This window comes from Phasianus colchicus, chromosome 1, assembly GCF_987193195.1.
Source record: "Phasianus colchicus chromosome 1, bPhaCol1.hap1.1, whole genome shotgun sequence".
In the NCBI taxonomy this organism is placed as follows: domain Eukaryota; kingdom Metazoa; phylum Chordata; class Aves; order Galliformes; family Phasianidae; genus Phasianus; species Phasianus colchicus.
The window spans coordinates 10,935,571-10,963,149 of NC_143436.1; the positions used below are offsets into that span (position 1 = coordinate 10,935,571).

Genomic DNA, 27,579 nt, shown 5'->3' on the forward strand with positions numbered 1-27,579 from the left:
AATAGGAGAACATAGAAGATCCCAGCACAGTTCAGGCATGAACTCATGTTGACCTTGAGGATGCAAGCAAGCAGCAGAACCAGCAATTTTGGGGCAATATTCATGTTCAGAAGTGAACTGATGCCCTTTATATACTGGCTAGTACTAGCCTTAAACAGAGGGAGGCCACAAGAGGGAGGAGATGCCTTAAATTACACTCAAAGAAGTTGCCGTGGCCTCGTATGACCTGAACCACATTTTAAGACACATTCCCCCATGCATTTCTCCAATCCTTTACTCCACTTGCAAAGCCTTTTCCCCATCTTGGATGTCATCTCAGCGAACCCTATGAAGCAGTATGTCTGTCAAACAAATTACCCCATACCTGTGGCTCTGTAGTTGCCCACTGCATCTTATAGCAGAGATCGTTGGTCCCCTGCACCCTGTTAGCACAGCAGAGGTGTTTGGATGAGAAGTTATAGCTGGATCTGAAGTGTTGCTACATAATGTGGCAAAGCAGAAAGGCCTGTTGGGACCCGAGGCTGGACTGTAGATACTACTCTGACTGTATGAATTTACAGGCTGCATTACTGTTTTAGAAATTGCTATTTTAGATTTGCAACCAAACCCTAAATCCTACGTGCCTACAGGTAGGTGGATAGGTGACGACAACTGGGAGTTCTTCCCACCAGCTTTGAAGTGCCAGCTCCAATCCAGAAACAATGTGGATGAGTGACTGCATGGTTTACAGATTGCAACTGAAATATCGTGCTGGCGTGGAGCCCAGGCAATGCAAACACTCAATTCTCCATTTGTGGATCTCAGCTTTGGTCCTTCTGCCACCTTTAAAAGAGAGATGAACACTTTCCTGTTTTACAGAGGCTGTTCTGAGTTAATACATTCAAGATTATGGCACTCTTTGATACAATGGATGTGAGAATAGCGTGAATAGTGTCTGCTCTGTCATTTCCACCTGTTGAGCAAATAACAAAAATGCAGAAGGAAAGAAGAAGGAAAGAAGGAAAAGAAATTTTAGTGAAAAGCTGTTAGGAACTTTTAATTGCTTTATTAAATTACCTAAGCAACCTTTACCAGGTTTACTTTGTATGGAAAATGTATAGCAGCCACAGAAAAGGGTGTATGCGAGCATAAAGGAAAGGCAACCTGAGTCGTCCGAGGGCTCTGCAAAAAATACACGCGTTAGAGATGTGGCTGAGGTGGAAAGAGCCTGGGGACTTGCAGCGAGCCCCGGGGACCCGCACCGGGAGGACTCTCCAGAGGGCCATCTACATACGAGTGTATGAATGCACCCCAGGCTGGGCGCACTGCTGGGCGTGCGGCTGCTGCTCCTCCAGAAGGAGGAGGGGGATAGGGATTAAAAGAGGCACGAAGCGCCGTTAAAAATAGCACGCGGGAAGCTCGGAGGTGCGGCACGCCGCCCGGGGGCCCGGCCCGGCCCGGAGCTCCCCGCTCCATGTAAGGAGCGCGGCCGCACAGCGCCCGCCGCCCGCCCCCGCCGCCGGCAGGAAGGCAGCAGCCGGGAGAAAGCCGCCCGCCGCCAACTCTTCCTTCTCTTCTCTCCCTTCAGGAGCCCCCACCCCGCCTCCTTCTCCTTCTCTTCCTCCTCCCCCCACCTCCCCCCCTTCTCCCCCCGCTGCTGCTGCTGCTCCGCAATCGGGGATAAATCAGGGAAGCGGACACACGCACGGAGTGAGCGGGGATCCGTTACAAAAGTAGCGCTGATGGCGGCGGATCGGATGAAGCTGGAGCTGCTGCTGGAGTAACAGAGAGTGGAGTGCCTCTCTCGCTCTCTCCTCTCTTCCCCCTCTCCACCCACCGATCTCCATCGTTTCTCCTCCTCCTCCCCACCCTCGGCCGCGCTCCTTGCACATCGCTGGGCTGTGCCAGGGGGCGGGCGGGGGCAGCGGAGGAGCCTTTAAAAACCGGCGGCCCCCCCACACCCGGCACGCACAATAATTGAATTTATTATTATTACCGTCTCGCCGACTTGGGGGGGAAAAAAAGAGGGATCGATCTTCGATCAGGAAGATGGCTGCTGGCTGGCTGCTGGTCTTTAGCCTGACACTTTTCCAGTCCCTGGTGATGAACCACTCCTCGGAGGGCCCGTTCCCTTCGCCCACCACGTAAGTGTCTCCGGGGCAGCGCCGGGAGCGGGGCGGGGGGCAGCGCCGGGCCGAGGGCATTCCCGGCGATGGGGACAGAGGTACCGAGCGCTGCTAAAAGTAACTCTGCGTGGGAAGCGGCGGCGAGGGAAAGCCGCAGGGGTTCGGCTGGGCAAAGAGGGAAGCCGGGGGGGACCGTCCCCCGGTGGCAGTCGGACTTTTGGAGGAGAAGGCTACGCCTCCGACATCACTAAATATACACAGCCCGGCGGCCGAGCCGCGCCGGGAGGAAAGTTTCGAGTTACGCGGAGCCCGCCCCCTCCTCCCACCGGGGTTATTTCGGTCTGGCAGGAGTTAGGGAGCTCTTTAAAAAAAAAAAAAAAAAAAAATCAGAAAAAAAGAAAAATCAAAACTTGAGTGATTTTAGTACAAATGAACTGCGGGGCGATATTGCCGGCCGCTGAGAGGAAGGACGGCGCTGCCCGAAGCTCCGCTCACTCGCACCTGGCCGCACGCCAGCGCGCACCGGGAGTGTTTTGACAGCTCCGGGGTTTGTTTTATGTATGTGTTTGTTCGTGTGGTTTCGTGTGTGCGCACGCATGTGCACAAGCCCGGCTTTTGTAGCGAGCTTAAAGCCACACAACTAAGAGACCGTTTCCTTCCACGAGTCCAAGCGCCGGCCTTGGAATTAGCGCTTCCCAAAAGCACCTTTGCGAGGGAAGGCGGGGGTCGGTGCGAACACAGCCTCTTTGGCATGCCTGGGAGGCAGCAATCTTTAAAGGACCTTGTACTTATTAGCATGAAACTGCTGCCTAGGGTCGTGCGAGAATCACATAATGAAGGCAGGCAATATAAGGGCAAAAATAATCCAATTCATCATCTTTGAGATTCAGCTACAGATTGAAATAAGCTCTATGAACTAATGACCGTGTTTTCTTTTTTTTCTTTTTATTTATTTTTTTTCTCCACACCTTCTTTGCTTTCATTATTATTATTATTATAATTATTATTATGTTGAAGCACTTACCTTAGTGCCTGACCTGGGTTGAAGCTATCCGTAAGGAACTTTTAAGCGGATGACTCACTTTAATGCATTTTACATAAGAAAAACAGTGCTGATGGGAGTCTTCCCCATTGTTTAACGCTGGGTGGAATTTATTGCCCTCGTTCACTCCGTGCAGAAGGATGAGTTTACAGCAATTACTAGCAATGCATATTCACCAATTAGTACTGCTGGTAGGTTGTTATAATTGGATTCGATTCTGAATTTCTGTTCTGTTACAGGGGAATACAAAGATAAGTGTAAAATAACCACTTCACGTCTTCTAAATTGAATACATGTAGCCTTTCATCGTAGGGAAAACTATCTTAAGAAAATAATCTTTTGCTATTTATAAAGACGTATCATATAAAAATAAGATTTAAAGCTGGGGCTTTAAATCAGTGCTTCCCCTGTGCTTGAGCTCCCATATCTGATTGTTTCTTTCTGTATTGCCAAAGTGTATCATACACAACCAACCACACCTGATCTTCTGCACAGCTTTGTCTGATTTTAAGAGAGGGAAATATAGAACTCTGTGAAATAAAAAGATTGTAGAAAAAGAAGGTTGTATAATTTCAAATAGAACTCCAGATCACTTCTAAGCATTACATTATGTGATATTTATTTAAAATTATTTTTCACGTCTGCCTGTGTTTGCCATTTCCCTTCAGAATTTACCTTTACTGCCAGTCACGATAATAGAAATTGTCAACAGGGAAGCATGTTATATTAATGCAATTCTAATTATAAACTATACCTATTATTAAGTAATTAATATGGTGTTAGCAGCATTTTCATGTCCTACACAAATAACTTACTGTTAGCTTTCTTTTTTCTCCATTATTACTCCACTGAAAAATTTATAGAAATTATATATAGCACCTGTCCATCCTTCATAGTAATGTTTTTCCTTTTGAAACTAAAGTGCAAGTAAACTTGATTAATTTAGGAGACAGCACAACAGGTTGATAGAGGGAGAGCTGCTTTGCAAAAGTAATGATGTAACAGGTGAAAGAGAAAACATTTTTTCTGAATCTCTTTTAAGTCTTCACGGTTAGTGGGGGTTTATTTCCCGCTACAGATCACAAATGGGGAAGAACAAAGAGAAGTGAATGCCCTTAAAGTGAAGGATTTTATATTAAGAATATTAAAGACAGTAGGGGGAAAAAAAAAAAAAAAGGCAGGAGAAGAAAATGAAGAAAAGAAGATATATTAATAATTGAAGAAGCAAAGATTAGCTGATACTGTGTTCTGAGTGATCTGCCTTTTCCCATTATTTTCAGTCTGTTTTTCTTTTAGTTGAAAAGTTATGCTGAGGAAGCAGCATTGCCCAACTGTTGTATGAAAATGTGCATATTGAAGGCTGTGTAGTTTGTGATTTCATCAACTCATCACTGTACGATCACTTTTCCTTCAGTCATCTGTTTCTTCTGCATCAGCAAGTATTTTTAATATGCTTTTACTATAGCGTTCAAAAGTGTGTGTCACCAATACAGAACCACACCAGTATGATGTATTTTTAGCAAAAATTACTGAATGTTTAAGCAGTGCCTGTTTGATAGAATCTCAGGCATTGGATTCACTTTACTCCTCTGACATGGCAAAAAGGTTTTGGTATATTTGCCCAGCAATGTACAGAGAATTTCAATTGGATGTGTGTGCTTTATGAAATGGGAGTCTTAATTTCTCACTGTAAATTTGAGCAGGTGGTGTAAACACATTTGTTGCTTCATCTGTTGGAACGTTTCACCGCAAATCCTGAAAACTTCCTTTAATGAACAATTTAAGAATAGAAATAATTAAGTCTTGATCTTTAGATCTAAGGCTTACCTGCTGATAATATACATTAGAGATTTTGCTAAAAGGTATTGTTTTCTTTGTTTAATGTATCAGGCATCTATTATATATTAGCTCTTAATTTAGTATATATGCTCTTACTTTTAACATAGAAAGTCCAAATATTTCAATTGTACATGCGGCATTGCAGATATTTTGCACTTACGTGAGAATACCATTGTATACAGCTCTCCTGTCCTTATAGCCACAGCGTTTCTATTACTAACACTGTACACAATGCACTTCCTTCTTTATAGGCTTATTTGTTTCTTTAACATCCATTTCTATACAGAATTCTGTGAAAAATTTACTGCCACGTAAATGTAGTTTTGCATGTTTCCTGGTAAAGGTGGCATGGGACTCTATTACTGCTCTATTATCTCTCCTGCACCAAAACAGATAGTCTGGAGTTTAAAAACTGGTTTTAAAAATGCTGAAATTCCTAAGTAGACTTTTGGAACAGCATGTCTTAGTAGTGTTGATATTTCTACTGATAATGAGTATCAGTTGATACAGAGATGGACCTACTGCTTCCAGGTAAGGCTGGCTATTCCAATAAAAATGTAAACAGAGCCAAATATTTTGATTTTTGACAAACATGGGACTAAAAGCTTTCAATGTCAATAGTGCTATTTCTGCAATTACATCATTCTGGATATAGCTAATTTTATTTTCTCTAATTTTCCTCTTCTACTCATTCTCTGCTTTTCCATATGTTTGAGTATTTGAGTAGAGAATAAATTGAGTAGAGAAAATAAATTATACATTACGTTCAAGACAGATCTCTAACTAGATAAATTGGTGTAAAACATCTGAAGATAAAAATAATATACAGAGAATTGAATAATATACATACTATATATATGTGTGTGTATGTATATATATATATGTATGTATGTATGCAGGCATAAAAGCCAAAGACGTCTTTAGAAAAGAAGCTGTGTAGCTGCTATTTCTTATTCACTTGAATCATCCTTACTGTTTTGGTGTCATTAGGACAGCTCAGGGAAGTCTGTGTGAGTCATATGAATTAGGGCTTGCACGACTGGCGTGTTCGTATTTTTGTTTTTTTCACATGAACCTAACCAGTGTAGGTCTTTGCGAGAACATTGCTGGGCTTGGTACGCAGCATTGCCTGCTATATAAATCAGTGACTGAATGTAGATGGAAGATATTTACAATATGTTCTTTTCATCTGTTTCTACCAGTGTAGCTGGGGAGTTTGACATCACTTATATACATACAGTCTCATTTTTTAGCTTAAAATCTGTGAAAGAAGCATGCCAAATTTACAGCTGATGTTAATTAGAAAATACAACCTCACTAGTAGGTAGTAAAATATCAGGCTCCTTCTCATTTGAAATCTCTATTTTACAATCTATTTAAAAATTGTCATTATTAGGAAAAAATCTGTTGATGTGCACCTTCATAGCGCTGCTTTGGAAAGAAAGTCAAAAGATGGTGTTTGGTACGACAGGGAAGTGCAATATCACCTCTTAGTGTTTTCTTAGCAGCATATGTCTGGATGCAGAGAGTTATGCGCAATTTATAAAATCACAGATTTTTAAAAGTACTGCCCCAGCCCATTCTTCTAGTAAAAACATAATCAAAGATCAGTGCGAAACAGCTTGTTGATTGGTGTTGTTTTCTTTTTGTGAGCATCTTTGCACATGTGATGGTGATAAATGCAGATTATTATTTGGATCCACAAAACACTTTTCTGTTTTACATACTTTATGATGTAAATTGTGAATGATTATTTTTTATTATTCTGTTTTGTTGTTGTTGTTGTTTGCTTTTGTTTCCCTCTTAACAATTTATGCTGGGGCTTTGAAGCTCGCAAGTTCTATAATTTTACATTTTATTAGGTATGAAAATTCTGATGAAAACATTAAAATAGACACTGAACATAAAGTATGAAATTTCATTGAAATAAATCAGCATTGTAGAGGTTTCTTCCATCTTTCATTTTGCAGTGATGCTATTTTCAGAGCTGCATTGCTCATACCCTGCAAAATGATTTTATCCAAGAATTCAGCTGCTAGAAAGAGAGCTGGAGCTTGTTAGCACATTAGTCTGCAATGTATTCATTGTTACATAGAAGGCCCATCGTACATATCTTAAAAAATATTTATCTGGCAGACCATTTTAGATTGATGGAAGCATGGTCAAATTATTATTACTTTAATCTTTTGTTACCAAAAAAAAAAAAAAAAAAAGAAAAAAACAATAAAACAAAATAGACTGTAGTTGCCCACTGATAACTGTGATTTGACATGCTTATTCCTTTATTCTCTATTCTTCCCTTCTGTGAGAATCCTTTAGCCAAGGCAGTATTATCTTCCAGACTGATGTTTGACTTAAAACCCTGCCAGATAGGGTTTACGATTCAAGAGCATTTTAGTAGTTTAAGAGAAAAATGGCTCATTCTCTTTGTTGTTGAACATAGTAGAAGCAGAATTGGGCCCCAGTCTGTTTTGCAATTTTTTTATTTTTCTTTCTTTCTTTTTCCCCAGCAACACAAGAGCTTTTGATCCCTGTATGCTTGGGATACATATTGTGCCCTGAGTGTTTATAAAATGGTAGTGGCAAGTACTGATATGGGCTACAGAAAATGTTGTTCTCAAGTGCCTTGTTAAAACTTCTGCCTTAGCAAAAGAAAAGATTTAGCAGAACGTAACAGTGGAATAAATTTTTTGGACCATAAATAGAATTTGGCAGAGCCAGATGCCGTACTCCATACTCTTGTAAATGTTGAATCAGACTTCTTGGTAGAAAGAAAAAAAGCTTAGCGTTCTCGGTGCTAAAGTAAAACATACCTAGCACCTTGAAAATACACAGAAGGTTTTGAAAAAACATCCATGAAATAATAACTGTTTCTCTTCCTACCACTGAGCAATGCCTGTGCTTTGTGTCTTTGGTTGACCTTAACCCATTCCTACATGGGCTTTTCCATTCTTCTTCAGGTGCTGAAGGTCGAGTATCAATGAATAATGATTTGCATTTGAGGATAGAGCTCTGATTAATATCTCTTGTCTCATTTATAATAGCCTGATCCTGTTCAACTTTTCTCAGAGCGTATCGGTTAATGCTGTGTTCTTTATGATCAGTGCAAGAGCCTCATTTTGCAGCAGTTACGCCACAGCTTGCTATAGCAAATTGGTTATTGCCATTATACAGTGGCATGATTCTTCTTCATTCTGGATTTACGGCAATAAAAAAGAACCAGAACCAATACTGTTTGCACAATATTAAGCAGTATAGTGTAAAACACAAAGTGCTTCATGAGTGTTTATGTGCTTAATATGCAACACTGACAGTGAGTCTACCACTCTCAACTCGATTTATTGCTCAGTGATACTCACATGTTGGATATTCTCAGTTTAGGTCCAGGCTATGCAGCTGGAATTTAAAAGTGCCATTGATGGTTTTAGAAAAAAATCAGCCTAAGAGTATACCTCAGCACTTTTTAATAGCTAAAAATTAATGATGCATGCCTGCAGCTATGCAAATCAGGAGGGATTTGTCTTTTCCATCTCCAGTGCTTCCCAAACTATTTATTGACCTACTCTTCTTTAACTCAATTGTTCACACTTTCCTTCCTCCCTGCCTTAATAAATGCTAGTACTTTGTGAGGGAAAAGTCCTCATCTGTCCCTCCCCAAAATGCCTTTCTCTGTCCATCAGCAAAGAGATGACAAAGACAGGAAGCTGAATCTGCTTTTTATATAATGTTTTGATATTTATTTACAAAGATTCTAACAAGTTTATGAAAAAGATTGACATTATTTTGCATCAACAAATCAGTAAGCTTTTGCAGTTAATTACAGCAATTCAAAATCAGACATATTTAAATCTGTGGCAGGCCTGAAATACCCGTAGAATGTGAATGTGAAGTTATAATATTGCTGACTATTATTAAAAATGTTTTATTGGATTTTTCACCCTCTTTTAAATTACATTCTCAGTCCTCATTTAAGAGTGTTGAGAAAAGGGCTACAGCCTGACTTTGTAACAGATTTTCTATATAGCAGTTTAAACATTTCTTAACATTTCTTCTGTTTCTCCAGAGCCATGAATGTGGAATGCAGCAAGAACACGATTTATTTATTTATTTATTTTAAGTAATTTGTGCTATGGATTGTATGGGTTGTCTTTTGCACAACAATTGCTTTCTTTATCATGGTGGTATGTATTAGTTCAGGGGTCTTTTTTTTTTTTTTTTCCATATGATTTGTGAAGTAAATAAGAACATGAAGAAATTTCTGAGAAGGAAAAATTTCTAGAAGGAGAAAAGCTGAACTTGTTTCATCCAAATAATTTTGTACCTCAGTTGTTTCCATCTCCTGTTTCTTTGTGCAGACCTATACCTGATCTAAAGTGTCAAAACCAGCTATATAGTCCCTAACCTTTGCTCGACTTTGTGTCAGATTTTCGTAAGTGTGGAATAAATCTTCTTTCAAGTATTCATAGAAATAAAGTTATGAAAGTTCTCTAGGCAAGGGTCCTAGGCAGGACTAAGGCCTAAATCAAAGTGTGCCATTTATCTCATTGTCACTTTCAATACTGTGTTGCATTTTTCTTTCTGCATGAAAGCAGTCATAAACAGTAGTAAAAAGGAAGTTTTCTCATTTTCGAAATGAGGAAAAATTTGCCATACATCATAGCCCGGACTCCTGATAATGAAACTTCTTCCATAGGAGAAAAATGAGTCCTCGCCTCATGTATATCATAGAATGGTTTGAGTCGGAAGGCACATTAAGGGCCATCTAGCTCTAACGTTCCCACTGTGGGTCTCATCCAACCTGGGCTTTAACACCTGCAGGGATGGGGCATCCACAGCTTCTCTAGGCAACCCATTCCAGTGCCCATCCACTCTCTGAGTAAAGAATTTCCTCCTATCATCTAACCTAAATCTCTCCTTTTCTAGTTTAAAACCATTCCCCCTTGTCCTATCATGGTCTGCTCAAGTAAGAAGTTACTTTCCCTCCTGTTTATAAGCTCCATTTCTGTACTGGAAGGCCACAGTGAGGTGTCCCTGAAGCCTTCTCTTCTCCAGGCTTCAAGCCCAACTCCCTCAGACTCTTCTCATAGGAGAGGTGCTTCAGCCCTCTGTTCATCTTAATGACCCTCCTCTGGACCCGTTCCAACACTGGGTGCCGTTCTCCATATGGGGCCTCACAAAGCCAAAGATGGTGAAGTGAAATGCCTTGCACTCTGATCTGGAAGAGCTTCTGTTGTTTGTTGGTATGGCAGGAATGAAAGGAATCAAGTAGTGGAGATGACCACAAGTATGAATTTCAGGGGTAAAACTGTGCTTTTAAACATCAACAGATATGGCATGAGTGGCAACCTCCAGAGAAGTGTCCTCATTTGAATGTTCCCTTCTCACTCAAAATTCCATCTAATAGCTATGATATGGTGGTTTGCAGCAAAACACAATTATACCAGCTTAGTTAAGGTTTGTACTATTTTTTTCCTACACTTTGCCAAGTGAGTAACTTTCACACATGTATATCCAGCATCTCGTTAAAGTTTTGAAATGTTGGGGTGACAACCTCATTGTTCCATTAAAACTCAGGTTTTGATTTATAATACTCTGTTGTGTACTAGTTCAAAAGTGCTTAATTTCATAAATAGCTGAATGGACTCTCAGAGTTATTATTTCCCCCAGTGTGGATTTGAATAGCCCACTTAGTAGATATATATGTTATATGGATCCTAAGTGCAGCCCTGTATTCAGATGTAGTGATCTTTACTTGAGGAGTGCTCTGCCCAAAGAGGTATGCGGGCACAGTGTTCTGTGGATTTAATCAAGAAACGCAGTGTCTTCATGTGCTGATGTCAATGTACACATTTATTTTTGCAGAATGTGCTTGATTTCTTTTAATATATTGAATTAGGATAAAAAGTAACACATATTTTTCTTCAGTAAGTAGTTAGAGATTTCACTCAGGGGTTATTGTATGTCCCTGTTTTCTGTTACTGTGATATGTAGTTTAATTTTTTTTTTTTTTTTACAGATGGATGCAACAAGCCTCTGTGATTTTTTTTTTTTTTGTTCAGAGACCAATTAAAGTGGAGGGATAAACTAGTGCCTGAGAAGAGATGGAAATCACATGTGTTAAGTAATGAGTCTTGTAGTACCGTGATCTTTTATGGCATTTTTTTCTTCTTTAGGATGAATGCAGCTGTTTGTATATTTCCCAATGCAGCAAGTATTTCTTGATTTGTGCCTTTTGTCATATATGAATTAACTCGTGCCTATTGTAACCTTTCCCCCTCTTCCCCCCCCCCCCCCAAAAAAAAAAAAAAAAAAAGAAAGTATAGAAAGTAATAGGAGAGGTAATTGTTTCTTTTATTTGATTTCCCAGTGGTGTACATCTTCCATTGCACGTATCCTGGCTGAGCGATTCATTAGTATGTGTCTTTCTCCATTATTATTATCTGCCTCTTGTTACCTGCTTTGCATTATTACTTAAGTTTTTGCACCTTCATTTCACGCACTGATTTCTCTCATCAGTAAAATAGGAAGCTGAAGCATTTTACCATTTAGTCAAGCAAGGGTTTATTGTCAAGATTAATTTGTTAATGAATGCCTCCAAAGCCTTCTGTAGTTGGTAAGTGTTCTTAAGCTGTGAAGGCTTGTTTATAGAGATTTTTTTTTTTTTTTTTTTTTCTGCTATATTCCTACCTTGCTTCAGATACTTGCATGACTAAATCTTTCCTGGCTGGAAATTACTCTGGTTTCTCAAGGATTTTCTTTTTTATAGAATCTTTGTAGAAAGGTGCTATCATATCTGCTCCTTTTGGTAACTGGAGATCTGGGGAGTTTGAAGAAGTTAATCCCCATGATCAGTACTTCTTTGATGCACACAGATTGTAAAACATAAGCTTACCAGCATTTTTAGAAACTAACAGGAGTCAGCAAAAATCTGCAGACTGTACAGTGGAAAAAAAAGGCAGCATATCTGATTCATGCCAACATTGCCTGTTAGCTGTGCTCCTTTACCACACTGTGCACACTGCAGAAATCAGTTGGAGATGTAGATGCCCGGCTTGTCTGAAAAGTGGACTGTGAATGTTTGGCATTTTCTAATTAAAATAAAGGCAGTAGCTGGGTACAGCACTAGCCCATATGAATTATGACACTTACACTCATTAACCTGATCTGCTACCCACTTCTCTTGGAGCACTGGCTATTGCTATTTTTATTTCTTCTGTTTCAATTTCTAAAATGGAAATGATACCCTACTGCCATCCTGCTTGAACAAGCGTGTTGCGTACTGCAAGGCGTCCTGCTTCTGTGAGAGGGATGGCCACAGAAGTATGTAATTAGTGCTGTTTGGAGGGTCTGACATCAATTTATATCCATTTATGGACTAGGAACGTGCTAAAGGGTGCCATTAATGATCACTAATTGCCTGATAATCACTGAGGCAGCTAAGATTTCAAGTAGCAGTTACATAGTTTTCATAGAAATTACTTTGCCTTGGCCTGTAATATGGACACAAGTATATGTCAAGTATAAGTAATATGTCAACAGCAGAAATGTTGACATTACAGTTGGTTTGGGCTTTTTATTTTTAATTTTTTAAAGTTATTATTATCATTCTTATTTATTGTTATTTACCAAGCCAATTTTCTTGTCTTGGAATCTTCTGGATTAGAGTTTCATCTATTCTGAAGATATCTTAGATTATGCTGGGGCAGGATTGGTAATATATGCAGGAACATGTCTTGTGGAGATTTCATTATACAATACACATGGGAAAAAGGTTTAAGGTAACTGGAAGCAGAATCAGGTCCTTCTAACTGATTAGAAATACATGATGGATTAATTGGTTTGTTGCATATACTCTAAATGTCTTTGAAAATGATGAGGTACCCAATTTCATCCTTCTTTGCACTGGTGTAATTTCAGCAAAATGAGTATCAGACCTGTATCATTTAAATTCCAGTTGCAGGGATGAATCCACATAAAATAATTTCTGATTAAGCACATACAGGTTTCACCCCCCCAGAATAAGTCATCACTGTCAAGGCCTCATTGTAAAAATTATATAAAATAAAATGTAGTACATGATTGTATTAGGCTATACAAAGGGGAATGGTAAGATATTGCAAGGAAACCATGCGTGATATCAGATGTGGTCATTTGTCTTCCTTTTAAATGATAAGCTCTGGCAGCACTTCATTGTCTGTGCCCCACTGAGCAAGTGTCCATGTGAAAAAGAACTTCATAGCATGCTGGAAGGCACTGAAAAACACTCCCTGAAATTAGGAGAAAGCATGTTTTTATAGACATATGGAGTTGTTAGGAAGAAATACTTTTTAAAATATTTTAGCATCTAGAAATATGAGGGGTGGTTTTAAGTGACTTTCACAGTTTACTTTTTTGTCTTTTGTTGTTGTTGTTGTTTTGCAATTAGTTCTAGAGCTCAGCACTGCAGGTTAGAATGGTAGGAATGAGAGAAGCTAATTTATTTTAACCCCTCATTATGCAAAACTGAATAATTTGTTCACCTCAGTATGAAATCCTGATTTTCAGGTCATTAGATTTTAAATCAGGAAGAAATCTGAAAAAAAAAACAAACAAAACAATGTGATGTTAGTACACGATGAGGCCATAGGGTGAAATTCTGATGTGATAGCTTCGTTCCTATTAGCAGTACTTGGATGGTATCTGCTGAATAAGTGTTACTAATCTCGATGCATTTTTTCAAACTGAAACTGGAATTAAAAGCACCCATCACTTGTTTGGATAGTGAGAAAAAAATTAGAAAACAGTCATAACTAATATTGTAGTAGATGTCTGGAGTAATGCTTTGACCGCAGATATTTTGCTGCTTCTGATTTTGCTTTGCATAATGTCATTTATTCATCAAATAAGTTCTTTCTGTGGCCCACAAGGTACCTTTGCATGAAAATGCTCAATTATTCTCACAAATATCCATGCTTCAACAAACAAAGATATTATGCACTCAATTATGATGCTTTCAGCTTGGCAAGCACAGGTTAAACATCAGTGATTAAATATTTGGTTCTACATATCTAATTACCTGGGGATCTATTTCTTTCTAGTGAATAGTATTTTGATCTACAATTGTCCCATTATTCTTCATGGGATAAATCTGTTCATAGAAAAAAGAGCTAATCAGTCTTTTAAAAAATCTGTGTTAAAAATACGTTATTAGGTAGTGAACCTAAATACTTAATTAATTAGGAAGTGCAAATTATTGAATTTGCTGCTTGGCTTTCATTTGTTTTCCTTCTACATCTCCATTGTGATCCAGCGTCCAGTTATAGAATCAACTGTTATTTTTGCAGCTGTAAACTTCTTTTGCTGAGTGTATGAAGTAGATACATAAGAGCAGAATTATATTTACAATGTGCTTACATATGAAAATGGAGATGTGTATTTATTTTGGTTATCTGATTTTATAGCTCTTATGATTTTGACTTAATAAGAGGAACTTTGAATGCGTGTGTTTCTTTTCTCTGTAGCTTACTATTCAAAATGTAACTCCTACATAAGATGACCAAGACAGCTGGATTTCACAGATAATTTTAGTAAAGCTGAAAAGAATGTACCTTGTCTATGGTAATGACAACCTAGTCATAGCTTCCAGTTCAGGGAGAGTCTGCAGAAGCAGAGAGTCTGTCTCTGAGAACTGAAAGGGAGGTATTGGCCAAAATCTCTGCTTTGAATCCAAAAGCATAAATAAACCCATAAGCAAAGAAATGTTTCTGAGATATGTTCTGTGTTGCTAGAACGTTGTTCTGCTGCAGGAAGAGAATAGCTGGTTAGTCCTGTGGTTTTTAAGCTGTATGACTTTAATGATCGGTACAACACTTCACTAGATGGGAATTATTTCATAGGTGGGATTTTTCCTGAAAATTAATGGGAAATGTCAGCAATGCATCACTGAAATGCCCCTAGCATTCTTAGTTACCTAACTGGGTGGGAAACTCCTGCCTCTCGTTTGAGTGTTTAGCTCTACCTTTAGTCTTTGGGGTTATTTTGGGAGTAAGCATAGGCAAATTTAAGAAATTTCAGAAACATCTAAAATTTTATGCTTTGGGTGTACCAGATCCAACTGACACTTAATGACATATATTTGGGCAGAATTTAGTCAAGGATTTCTTAATGGCCAAACAGACATTCTGCAAGTTGGAGTTCTGCAGTCTGATTAATTCTAAGATTGCTTAAAATAAAGGAGCTTGTATTTCCAACAGTGAAGCATCTCTCCAGTCCCCATGAAGTGATAAAACAAGCTTGTTTCCTTTTAAATTTGCTGTACTGTGAGTGGGTTTTAGTCCACAGTCTTCAAATAAATATATAATAGTCAAATGTAGTCTGTAGGAGGCACACATTTTTTGTTTGTTGTTGTGGAATGGAGTTTCTAATTCAAGAGCAATTTAGATTCCCGTCTATGATTTCTTAATGTGTGATTTGACTTGGACACACATCCTCCATGTAACATTTCTTTCACCTGGGAAAATTGGATAATGAAGAAATGAAGGTTTTCTTGGCTGATAATACTGTCTATTTTCAGAATGGAGCAATTACAGAATCTTTCTCGCACTCAATGTCAATCTAAACAAAATCAATGCTGAAATAAGTGCCATTTAAATGAAATATTGTTATATTACAGTGTTTGTGTAGCTCTCTGAGAGTCCAAAATGATGCTGAAATGATGCAGTAAAAAATTTTTCTGGGGCTTTAAAATACCACTGTGTAATGACCGTCTGATTTTTATTTCAGTTTAAGTCATTCACAGCTGCATGCATGCCTCCATGCAAATTGAATGCCTTATCATTGCTACACTTAATTTTTCCAGAATAGCTTATTCTATGTATCTCAAAACAGCTGGGGTTTGAAAGTGATGTTAGGGCCAAATTAAAGCTGTTGAGGAATTTGTTACAAAAATAAAACAGGAAGTTCAGGGTTGATTATTTCAATTCTTATCCAGGATCACTTTCATATATGAGTTCTTCAAAAGGGCATAGAAAATTCTTTGGACAGTGTAATACCCTGTATAAGCACTTATTTTAGTTATTATAAGTCAGATAAAAAAAAAGATCTGGATATAAGGTGCTGTTAGAATTGTGTAAAAGTGAGTGCCAGTTCCAGCTGTCAGCTGCCTTGCAGGCTTCAACCCACAAATAAAGATTAGGGAAATTCAGATTAAATACACAAAATATAGTGATAGCACAGCTACGTGTGCACTAAAACTTTTTTTTTGGTGCATTTACACCACTGAAGGAAGTCAATCAAGACATGGGTCTCAGTAAAACATTGCTACTGTAGCCTGAATTTCATATTTTTGTAACAAGGGCGTTTCCTTCATCTGAAGGAATTATTGCTAATGGCTCTGAGATACAATATATTTTCTTATTGTCTTTTGAGGACTTCTTTCAGCAGATCTGTTGTATAACTTTAATATTTACCACATGTATGACATCTTTGCTGCCAACCTACCCCAGTGTGAAGCATTGTGATTGTGACTTATGTCCGCTTTTGTCTTAGGCCACATCTTTTAGTAAAATAAATATTGATCTTTTTTTGTTACCACGATGTGGGACAAAATAAGTTCAAATGGCATGGAAATAATTTATCCCTGTTTGTTTTTTTTTGTATTTTGTGTGTGTGTGTGTGTGTGTGTGGTAGTAAAGTATTTTAAAAACCATACAAATTACATATAGGAGGGAATCTATTGCAAGATTTAGCTCTTCTCTCTTATGCATTCCTAAATGTAGTTTAGCAGAATTTATCATACGCAGTGCAATTTAACATGCTAAGTTTAATTATTCACTCTCTCAGGCTAGGAGATGAATTTTCTTCTATACAGACTTCAAACAGCAGCAATGCATGCACCATGTATGTGCGTCCCTGCTCTTATTAGCATAATATTTAGAAACTCCAGTCAAGGAACAATGCCCATATGTCATACAGGATTCATAATAATAAGTTTATGAGACAAAGATCCATAGACAGGAAGTCTGGCATAGAAATAGCATCCCTAGGAATGATAAAGCAATATAGTTCATGTCTCCTGAAGGTTTTCTCTGCTTTCTGATAATACCTGTAGGGGACTAAATAATGGCTGGCAAGAGTTATATTATGAATACTAATTTGCGTGTCAAATCATTTCCTATTATTTTTCTTCTTTGTGTTCATTTTTACAAAACGTAGGATAGACAGGGTTGTAATGCAGGCAGATATTAAATAACTATATTGTTTAGTTTTCAACAGATGGGTATAATCTCCGCCACAGATTACTGATATATGATAGGACAGAATGTTAGCTAGTCCAGTACACACTACAAGGAAGGCTCATAAGATTTTGTAAAAATAAGTTATCATGCGTTAGGATTTCTTAGAACTTGATGATTCTTTCTTAAAAGACTTGAGCAGTTGGCCCTGGAAACCTCATGAAGTTCAACAAATTCAAGTGCAAGGTTCTGCACCTGAGTTGTTGTGGCAATCCCCACTATCAATACAAGCTTGGTGATGTAAGCATGAAGCACAGCCCTGCCGTAAAGGACTTGAGGGTACTGGCAAGTGACAAGCTGGCCATGAGCCAGCAATGTGCCTGTGCAGCCTGGAAAGCCAGCCTTATCCTGATCAAAAGAAACATGGCCAGCAGGGTAAGGGAGGTGATCCTGCCCCTCTGTGCTGGTGAGTCCTCCACTGGAATACTGCATCCAGATATGGAGTCTTCAGTAGAGAAGAGATGTGAACCTCTTGGAATGTGTTCAGAGGAAAGTCAGAAAAATGATCCAAGGGATGGAACACCTCCCCTGTGAGGACAGGCTGAGAGAGCTGGGGCTGTTTATCCTGGAGAAGAGAAGGCTGTGAGGTGACCTGAGAGAGGCCTTTCAGTATCTAAAATGGAGCTACAGGAAAGAAGGGGGCAGACTCTTTAGTAGTGTTTGTTGTGAGAAGACAAGGGGAAATGGTTTAAAACTAAAGGAGGGGAGATTTTGACTGGATATAAGAATAAAAGTTTTTTATAATAAGGGTGGTGAGGCACTGAGACATGTTGCCAAGAGAAGTGGTAATGCCCCATCCCTGAAGACATCCGAGGTCAAGCTGGATGGGGCTCTGAGCAACCTGATCTAGCTGTGGTGTCCCTGATCATTGCAGGGGAGTTGAACGAGGTGACCTTTATGGATTCCCTCTAACTCAAACAGTTCTATCAGTCTATGAATTGTTTTACCAAATATGCTCTGCATGTGAACATCTCTGGAAACAGCAGTTGTGCTACAAGTAGTTAAAAATTATTTGAAGGGCTGTGTACGACTAATGTATTAAAGGAGTTAGATGCCTTTATTTATTACATTACATTCTCTTTTCAAACCATGGTTGCTTTAAGAGACTAAAATATCTTCTTCCAAGCTTCAGTGAGTTTTTAGCAGATGTTCAGACTGACGTGCTTTGTATGAGTACGTTGGTGTTGCGTTGTTTTTGGTAGGAGTAGCATGTGATATATTATAACTGTTTTCTGTGTGCTGGCATTGCTATTGATACTATAAAGCAATGTTTCACTCTCTCTTTACAGTGTATGGTGATAGCTAGTAAAATATTCTGCAACTGCTGAATTAGGATTTACTAAATGTTAATCTACATGACACGCAAAGAAAAAAAAGCACTACAAAATCTCAGAAATACACTACACCATATTTTAAACATAGATTTATGGAATCAAGCTGCTAATAGCTGTGTGACCCAAGGAATATCATATTTGCCTTTTACCATAACTAGCTGGGCTGGACTAGGCTTACTTTATGAGAAAGTAATAGTTACTGAAACTTAATTTAAATTTGGTCAGAAATAGATTTAGTTTCTTGAAGGTGGAGTTTCAGGTTTCTTTGTTTAGAAATTGCTGTACAGCATTTAGAAAGGGATGTGTGGGTAAACTTAAATAGCATCATTCTCCCTACTTCCTCAGTGGTACTTTTTCTTTATCCCTAATCTGCATACAGCCAAATATTTCTGATCAAAGATTGTAAAGGAGTAAGCAAAGGAGATGGGAGGAAGGCAGTTGGAAAGTTACCATTATACTCAGATATTATTCCTTTTGGAATTATTCTTTTGTTTAAAGCTAGGGAAAGAATCTGAAGCCTTTACAATAGGATGGTTTTGCTAGTTGGCTGTACAGTGCTATTTAAAGAAAATGACATGATTTTCTTTATATTACATTTATATACCGATAGATGAAACATCAATACGGGAAGAAGTGCTGTCAGATTGACAACCTGGGAGCTTTTGATTTGTAGGTGTCAATGACCAGTGGCACAGCATAGCACAGGCTCGAGGATTCACTTTGGAACAAAAACACTGTTGAAAGGCTTCGTGCCTTCTGCTGGGCAGCAGCAGGGAGATGGATCCACCTGAGCAGCCCAGGTTTGACACAGTTGGATGGCGTCCAGCTTGGAGCGTGGTTGCAGCATCCCGTGGGAAGCCAGAATCGCTGATAACTAATGAGGTCTGCAGTGGGCTTGGAGTGCTTGCTGACAGCATGTCATGGAACAGTGGGGTAATATAAATAATAAGATTTTACTCTGTTTTCTTTATTGCTCTTGTTGCTTTTATTTTTAGCTCTCTGCTACAGGAGATAGGTCTCCGGATTGCTTGCTCTATTGCACACACTTTCCTTCTCACTGGCTGTCTCTCTGTCTTTTGACAGGTGTAAGGAGGATCCTAAATATAGCAGCCACCCGTCAGTTGGCTTCAGCAATCAGCAAGCACTGATTTAGCAGTTCTTTTAACCGGCTCAGCTCCAGAAGGGTGTTCCTTTTAAAGGTCTATAAATTCACTCAGTTGTGAGCTTTCTTTAAGATTAACCAGATTATTCTAAAGTATGAAAAATACCATAAACAAAAAGGTCTTGGAAATGATAGTTGCCAGGAATGGCTCTTGCAATGGAAAAGAAAGGAAAAGGTATTTTAAAGCTCTCCCAAATTTGAGCAGTTTAATTAATGGGAAGGTGTCTTTTGAAGAAAACACTGACACTAACTGTAGGTACAGGCTCTATTTTTTAGCTGAAGGAACACAATTTCAGACATATGAAGTATGTACATATTTGTGTGGATTTTTCCTCAGACAAAAAGACTTCACTGCAGACATACTGATTAGCTGCAGTTTACTTCGCTCCACACAGAAAATAGGTGTTAGGTAAAAAATGTACCTGCCTTGATACTGAATGCTTATAGTGCTTCATAAAAATATTTTTAAACAAGAGTAGTATTTTTCATGATGCACATTTAGTTATGGTTCTGCTGAGGTTAGCACAATACCGATTCTTGAAAATTAATTGGTCAAATATAATTACAAACAGTACAGATTAGAATACATGAAAAAAGAACTGCATCACTTTGCTAAAGGCAAGTAGAAATTTGGTGTTAGTCTGTATGCAGCAGTCCTTGACTCTTTGTTGTCCCCCATTGTCGTTTATATTCACAGATAATTTTATAGTCTACAGAAAAGAGAAAGTGAAAATATTCAAAATGCAATAATGACAAGTAAGTTGCACATAATGAAGAACCTTTTTGATACTGGTTTGGTTTGATTTCTGTTTTAGGACAGCAACATACCTCTAGGTTACTAAACATGGTGTTAAGCACAGAAACACAGTGAACTGAAGGCATTGCCTTTTCTGGATCAGTAGCACAGCAGTACCTTTTCATGATAGTTTTAGTCCTTTGTGTGGCCTCTGTGGTTGTGGAAAATTCTGTACAAAAAAAAATTGCATTGGTCTATTGTGATTATGTAAGGGTTTTTTTTGGTAAGTCTTTCTCCTTAGACGCAGCAATAAGAAACCACCTGTTCTCCTATTTCCTTTTTAGATTTTTTTTCTTTTAAAATTGATGTAATTTTTTGCAGATGAAATTTCATTCCAGGCAGGCAATGTGCAGAGCTGAAGGGACACACATAATGGTGATGAGGGGCACAGCTGGCCAGGGATGTGGGTCAAAGCATCAAACTTGTGAAGCACTGCAGCCCAGGGTGGGGGGAGCATAGCTGGCACTGCTGATATGGTGGCTGTGGGCCTGGGGCTGAGGTCCTGCTGAGGTGTGCATTGATTTCTGACAGCAGAATACAGTTATTCCATCTCTTGGATTTTGTGGTGGTGGTTGTTGTTTTGTTTTGTTTTTAATTAGGAGAATGCACTGTTTGCTTTTCGCGGAGCGCTACCTTGCTCCTTGCCATGCTGTGTTCCATCTCAAACCTTTAATTGAAGCCATAAGTGTGCTATGGAAGAGAGGAACTCAAAGCTGTGACTGTGTGGGAGCAATGCCTTTGGCTTTGGACAAACCACTGAGTGCCCTTTGATCCAGGATGCTGGCATTCAGCATCCAGATGTGACATGGCACAGCCTCAGGCTTCCTGGCCCCATGGAACATAATAATTGATCTGAAGCAGTGAAAGTAGCCAAAAACCAAAGTTCTCTCCATCCAAGTTGAAGCAATTTGGAACTGTGGTGTAATCTGGTTCATCTGGTGATAGCCACTGGAGGAATCAGTTTGGAGATTAGGAAAAAAATTTTTTTTTTACTGGAACAGGCTGCCCAGGGAGGTTGTGGATGCCCCGTCCCTGGAGGTGTTCAAAGCCAGATTGGATGGGGCCCTGGGCAGTCTGGTCTAGCATTAGGTGGAATGGTGGTGGCCCTGCATGTGGCAGGGGGGTTGGAGATTCATGATCCTTGAGGTCCCTTCCAACCCTGGCAATTCTGTGATTCTGTGATTCTGTGAAAAAAAATCCTCCAAAAAACTGATGAGGCACTGGAGCAGGCTGCCCAGGGAATGGTGAAGTCAACATCCCTGGAGTGTTTGAGATAGAGATGTGGCATTTGGAGATGTGGTTTAGTAGGCATGGTGGGGATGGGTTGATAGTTGGCCTTGATTATTTTAGAGGTCTCTTCCAACCTTAATGATTCTGTGATTATGTGAGAACTTGTCTCTTACGTAATACATAAAAATGATCCTCTCAAGATATACTGATAGTCCCAAGCCAACCAAGTATTTACTTTTGAAAGGACTGGATAGTTTTAAAAAGTTTTTCTTTACTCTCACTTAATAGTATTATTTTACTAGAATTTGCATTCAAACAATTTGGAGATCTGGAGGACATCAAGTGCTTTATTTGTTAGACTGAAAGTGACAAATGTCCTTTTATTTGAATTCAAGCCAGTGCTTTTAAAGGTGAACAAAATCTTCATACAAGTCATTATTCCAGTACTCTTAGTGCAGTGATGTTTGAGGTTTGTTTCCTATGAAATACGATTGTCCATGGTAAGAAATACATGAAGGAGGCCAAATTCAGTGCTGTTCAAGTAAAAGGTTCAGAAAGCAGATAGGCAGAATGGTACTTTTAAGAAACAAGGAGGAGTCGTGATCCTCATGTCTGAGTGAAAACCCGGGCTGTGACATTTAGAGAGAATCATCTTTTCTTTCAGTTCTGGCTTACAATTCACCAGATCTCAGAACCTGTAGGTCAGACATATGCCTCCCATTTTTTCTTTATTTCAGGGAAAAAAACAAAAACAAAAACAATTTTTGAAGATACGCATTTCTAAATGCTTTTCTCTATATGGAAGATGAAGACTAAAATAGGATGCAGTTTTTTTTTGTATTAGAAAATAATTGTCCTATCCCATATTTCTTCTCATACCTGTGTTTGTTCTTTGGACAACTACTGCAATTATATGATAGTCTCCATGAAAGCATTGTCCATTCCAGGCTGACACCCAGGTATTGGCCTCTGTAAGCAAAACTTTTCAGGAAACACCACCTTGCCAGTTTTGCATGGAAAACCTTATTAAAAATGCAACCATTGGTCGCAGCTGCTATCATCTGGAAACCAGTGTGTGTAGTGTCTTAGACTGTGGGCACTGTTAGACAGTTAGCTATGGGCAGAGATGCAGAACACATAGTAGATGTGTTTGAGCTTTATGGGCTCTGTTGCTGTGGGTGAAAGGGAACTAAGAACCATATATGTAGATGTTTTTTGTCCTCAGGCCATGCATCTTAAAGCATCCCTTTGTATAATCCTGCTTGCAAATCTTCCCTGACCACAGGTCTTGTTCACGAATTAATCCCCGGGTAACTGAAACACTGGAGTGGCAAATCCTCAAGTAGCACGATCCTCTTAAGAGAAAAGTATATATGCAAAGCTGTGGCTCCACAGAGTGCTTAGGGCATTTACTGAGAGCTTCCCAGCAGCTCACCTGTGGCTTGTGCAAACACAAATGCTTTGTTTACATGCCTTATGTTGGTCTCTAAGAAACTGGAGTACAGGGACTGGAAGAGTTAAAGTGGTGCTTGCTGGGAGAGTGTTGCCACCTGGCAGCATGGCAGCCTGAGGGTGCTTTTTGCAATTAGCCTTCGTAAACAGAGTTTGATAAGATGTTATGAATCACTTGTGCTCCAACTAATTTTGGGTTGTTTTCTTAATTGAAAAATCTAATCTAGATTTCTGGAATTGCTAAGAATCTAATGATATAAAATAAAGTACTTTTGTATTTTTACCACTTACACATATATTTCACACGGATAAGTTAGTTTCTTAGCAATAATCAGGCTGCTTCTTAAGTATTATCTTCACAGAATGGCCCAGGTTGGAAGGGACCTCAAGAATCGTGAATCTCTAACACCCCCACCACAGGCAGGACCACCAACCTCCCCATTTAATACTAGACCAGGCTACCCAGGGCCCCATCCAACCTGGCCTTGAAACCTCCAGGGATGGGGCATCCACAACCTCTCTGGGCAGCCTGTTCCAGCATTTTACCACTCTCATAGTAAAGAACTTCCCCCTGATATCCAACCTAAATCTTCCCTCCCTCAACTTAAAACCACTTCCCCTTGTCCCGCTGTTATCTACCCTTTCAAAAGTTGACTCTGCTTCTGTTTATAGGCTCCCTTTAGGTACTGAAAGGCTGCAATGAGGTCACCCCGAAGTCTTCTTTTCTCCAGGCTGAACAAGCCCAGTTCCCTCAGCCTGTCTTTGTAGAGGAGGTGCTCCAGCCCTCTGATCATCTTTGTGGCTCTCTTTTGGACCCTCTCCATCAGCTCTCTGTCTTTCTGGAGGCCCCAGATGGGACCTCACAAGAGCAGAGTAGAGAGGGACAATCACCTCCCTATCCCTGCTGGCCACCCCTCTTCTGATGGAACCCAGGATACCATTTGCTTTCCAAGCTACAAGAGCACACTGCTGGCTCATGTTAAGTTTTTCATCCATCAGGACTCCCAGGTCCTTCTTTGTAGGGCTACTCTCAAGGATCACTTCTTCCAGTCTATGCTTATGCCTGGGATTCCTCCAGCCCAAGTGCAAAACTTTGCACTTTGTCGTGTTGAGCCTCACTAGATTCACCCGGGCCCACCTTTCAAGCTTGTTGAGGTCCCTCTGAATGGCATCCCTTCCTTCCACTGTGTCAACCACACACTCAGCTTGGTGTCATCTTTGTGGTAGATTTGCTACACTTGTACATGAGAGAAATCAGAGGTTTTTCTTTTCCTAGTTCCATCGAGAGCTCCAACCAGGAGCTCTTTTGGAGAAGTATTGATACAGTGTAGCTTAGAGCAATGTGCCAAAACACTGTGCTTTGTATACACCCATGGGTTTTTTAAATGTTTTCATCAGGAGATGTTTAATTCTTGTCAGAGCTGAAATACACACCGAAGAACAGCGGAATAGGCAAAACTTGCACTAACATTTCAGCAATTTCCATCAAAGCTTTCTGGCATTGATAAAAATGTTACTCTTATGGCCCCCCACTGAAATTCTTGAGTCCTTCAAGACCACAGTGTTACAGAGATGGTGAAGCGGTGTTGCTGGGGAGCAATGACAGTGCAGCTGTGAGGGGCCTGCAGCAATTGACACGCATGTGGCTACATTTGAAGAATGGCCAGAGGCTTTCCCAAGTACTTGCTGGAGGATGTCACTACCTGTCTCTTCCTCTCCTCTTTATCTTTTTAATGTGTTCTGTCATCTCCTGTAGATGTGTACCTCCACCTGATCAGATAGCGATTCTGGCACAGCAGGCAGTTGCACCACTCCCTGCTCCTCACAAGCAACAGGTAGAGGCCTGAGGAGAGGTGAGCCTTGGCTATTCCCTCTCTGCATTTTCAGTATGACTTAGATGACAGATAGAATTCATTCCTGAACTAGTATGTGACGTGCAGCATTGGATTTCTGAGCTGCAGTCCTCTCCCTGCTCTGACATTGGGCATCATGACAAAAAGCCAATGCTCTCTGTTGCGTTGTCAGAACATATTTTTGCTCTCTGACTTTGAGGAAGGGGTAATGGCAACAGCCCAAGTCTGTAGAGTTCTGAAAACCATGCAGTTCCTCTGGAGCCTCTGACTGTCACTGGCTTTCTTTGAGTCTCGTCCTGTCTGCAATGAGTTGTCACCTACTGCCACACAGGGATGCTGAATTTGAAATCTCAGTGCTTTATGATCTGAAATTGAGCGGTAGGCACCATGAAAATGTATTTCATAGGCTACTATCTGTTGGTGACTTATTTTTAACCCTTCCCTCTCCACCACTTATTTCTATACAATACAGGCTTTCCTTGTTTTTTATTCAGAAAAATCAGCCACCCTAGCAGGAACAGAGATTCTAGTGACAGAAATCATAGAGATTCCTGTGAAGTGGCCACATTGATTCTGAAACCTCTCTTTGTCTTTCAGCAATGGGAAAGATAAAGCACCTTTTCTCCACAGATAAATAGAAGCAAGAAGCAGCACTTTGCTCCATTTACACTGGAAGACAGCTAATGGTAAAACTAGTGCTCTGCTTCCTGGGTCTGGATTTATTCACTCACAGCTTGTCATCTTCCTCATGCATGTTGTGTGGTCCAAGCTATTCTTCTTGGACTGTGCTACCGAAATCCAGTCGGGAGATGTGGGGGCTGATTCTAATAAAATGCAGTAAATATAATAAGGTTAGTGACAAACTAATATAATGACAACTCACCTGAAACTCTTGCAATTTGAGTAATTAAGTTACATATAAAAAAGTTACATATAAAAACATTTGTTTTGAGAGTGGCATCCTTTGTGCCTCCCCAAAAATAAATGAATAAATAGCAGGAACTTTGTTAGACTAAAATCACACTTTAGGCTGAGCAGCTCCGTAGCCTACTTGAAAATTAACAGTTAGATCCCGCTGTATACTGCTAGTAGTTGTGCAAACAGCTGAATTCAAACATTTTTTTTATATTAATGTGCTGTTAAGATGGATTTTCTTATAGGATTATCATATTTCTTGAGTGACTGAGTCACGATGGCTATTGGATTTTTATTGTTGGTGTTTGATTTACATGCATTTTATTTTTCTGGATTTATAATTATTTTATACTAAGAGAACCTTTGTGGCACGAATTTAAATTGTCAACATGGCTTTAAAAATTCTAAAGATTACAACTGAACACATGAAAGCTGAGTGTCTCAAAAGACTGTACAGAAAAAAATATATAATAGGAAAAAGAGAGGAAGTGAGGAAGGGGATCACAGCAGTGGAGGAATACAAAAGGATTCCAGTTCTGTACTCAAAAAATGACAGTGTAATAGTAAAATGGGATTAGAAAAGAACAGCAGAGTACAGGGCCTACTGTCTCAAAGCTTAAAAAAGGCTTTGTTTAGACAGCATCCTGCAAAACTACATGCAAATTCTAACTGTATTCATTTCAGTGTTGTGAGGTACATCTTTAAGGCTATGGGTTAATGGAAAAATGACTACTCAGTTTTCATCAGCCAAAATCCATGTTCCCAACCTCAGAACCGTTGAACTTCATTACCCCCAAGCAGTTGTCAAGCTGTCACCTTAGCATATCCCCAAGGAAGCATAACCAAGAATTAGTTAGCTAGACGTATATAGTCTGTAAATGTTCAGGTCCAGACAGCATATATTTTAGAGCTCTAAAGGGAGAGATTCAGAATCTGTGCAAATTATCTACTGTAAATCCTTTATGTCAGAAGAAATATTTGATATCTGAGGGGGGGGAAAGGGAGAAGAAAAAGATCAGAAGCTGACATACGAAGATATCAACCAATTAGTTTGTGCTGGAAAAAATATACAAATGGTGTCAGTGGTTTTACATAATATTTCAGATTTGTGGAATTGTGGAAGTAATCAGAAAGACTATTAAACAAATATCTTACATTAAATCTAGTTAGTTTTAGCAAAAGAATATTGAAGAGGAGATTGATATGAAGAGGCATTTTAAAAAAGTCTAAAATAATGCATTTAAACAACACTGTGGTCCCATGAGCATTCTGAGAAGTAGCAAGTGAACAAATCTGACCTAGCAGCACAGTGTCTTGGAAAGTCTGGTAAGAGATCTATGCAATATTCTCATTGTTAATTAATTATAAAGAAATAACTTCAAGGAGATAAGATAAAGGAATATATAATAATGTTTTGGGAGAAGAACTATTTAGAAACTACTAAAGCAAACAAAAGGCATCTGATACGAGGCAGAAAAGTAGCGGCGTTATAGCTCTGTCTCAGAAAGAATTTTTTTCTTTTAAATGAAATCTGTCCATGAGTATCTATATATTTTCTAAAAGGAGTCCAAGCTTTATT

At 39.3% G+C, this 27,579-nt stretch overlaps 1 protein-coding gene across 7 annotated transcripts in view; it reads left to right on the top strand.

Annotated features, from left to right (window-relative positions):
- Positions 1-1,476: 1,476 nt before the first annotated feature.
- CACNA2D1 (calcium voltage-gated channel auxiliary subunit alpha2delta 1) overlaps positions 1,477-27,579 on the top strand; it is a 359,292-nt gene continuing 333,189 nt past the window's right edge. For 4 of the 7 annotated variants that reach the window (XM_031591457.2, XM_090135242.1, XM_090135262.1 and 1 more), the window contains exon 1: positions 1,477-2,123. In XM_031591457.2, the coding sequence (XP_031447317.1) occupies positions 2,029-2,123 (95 nt within the window). In that variant the 5' untranslated portion in view covers positions 1,477-2,028. The remainder of the gene's footprint in view (positions 2,124-27,579) is intronic. The other 3 variants (XM_031591373.2, XM_090135255.1, XM_090135270.1) reach the window with 1 other exon arrangement.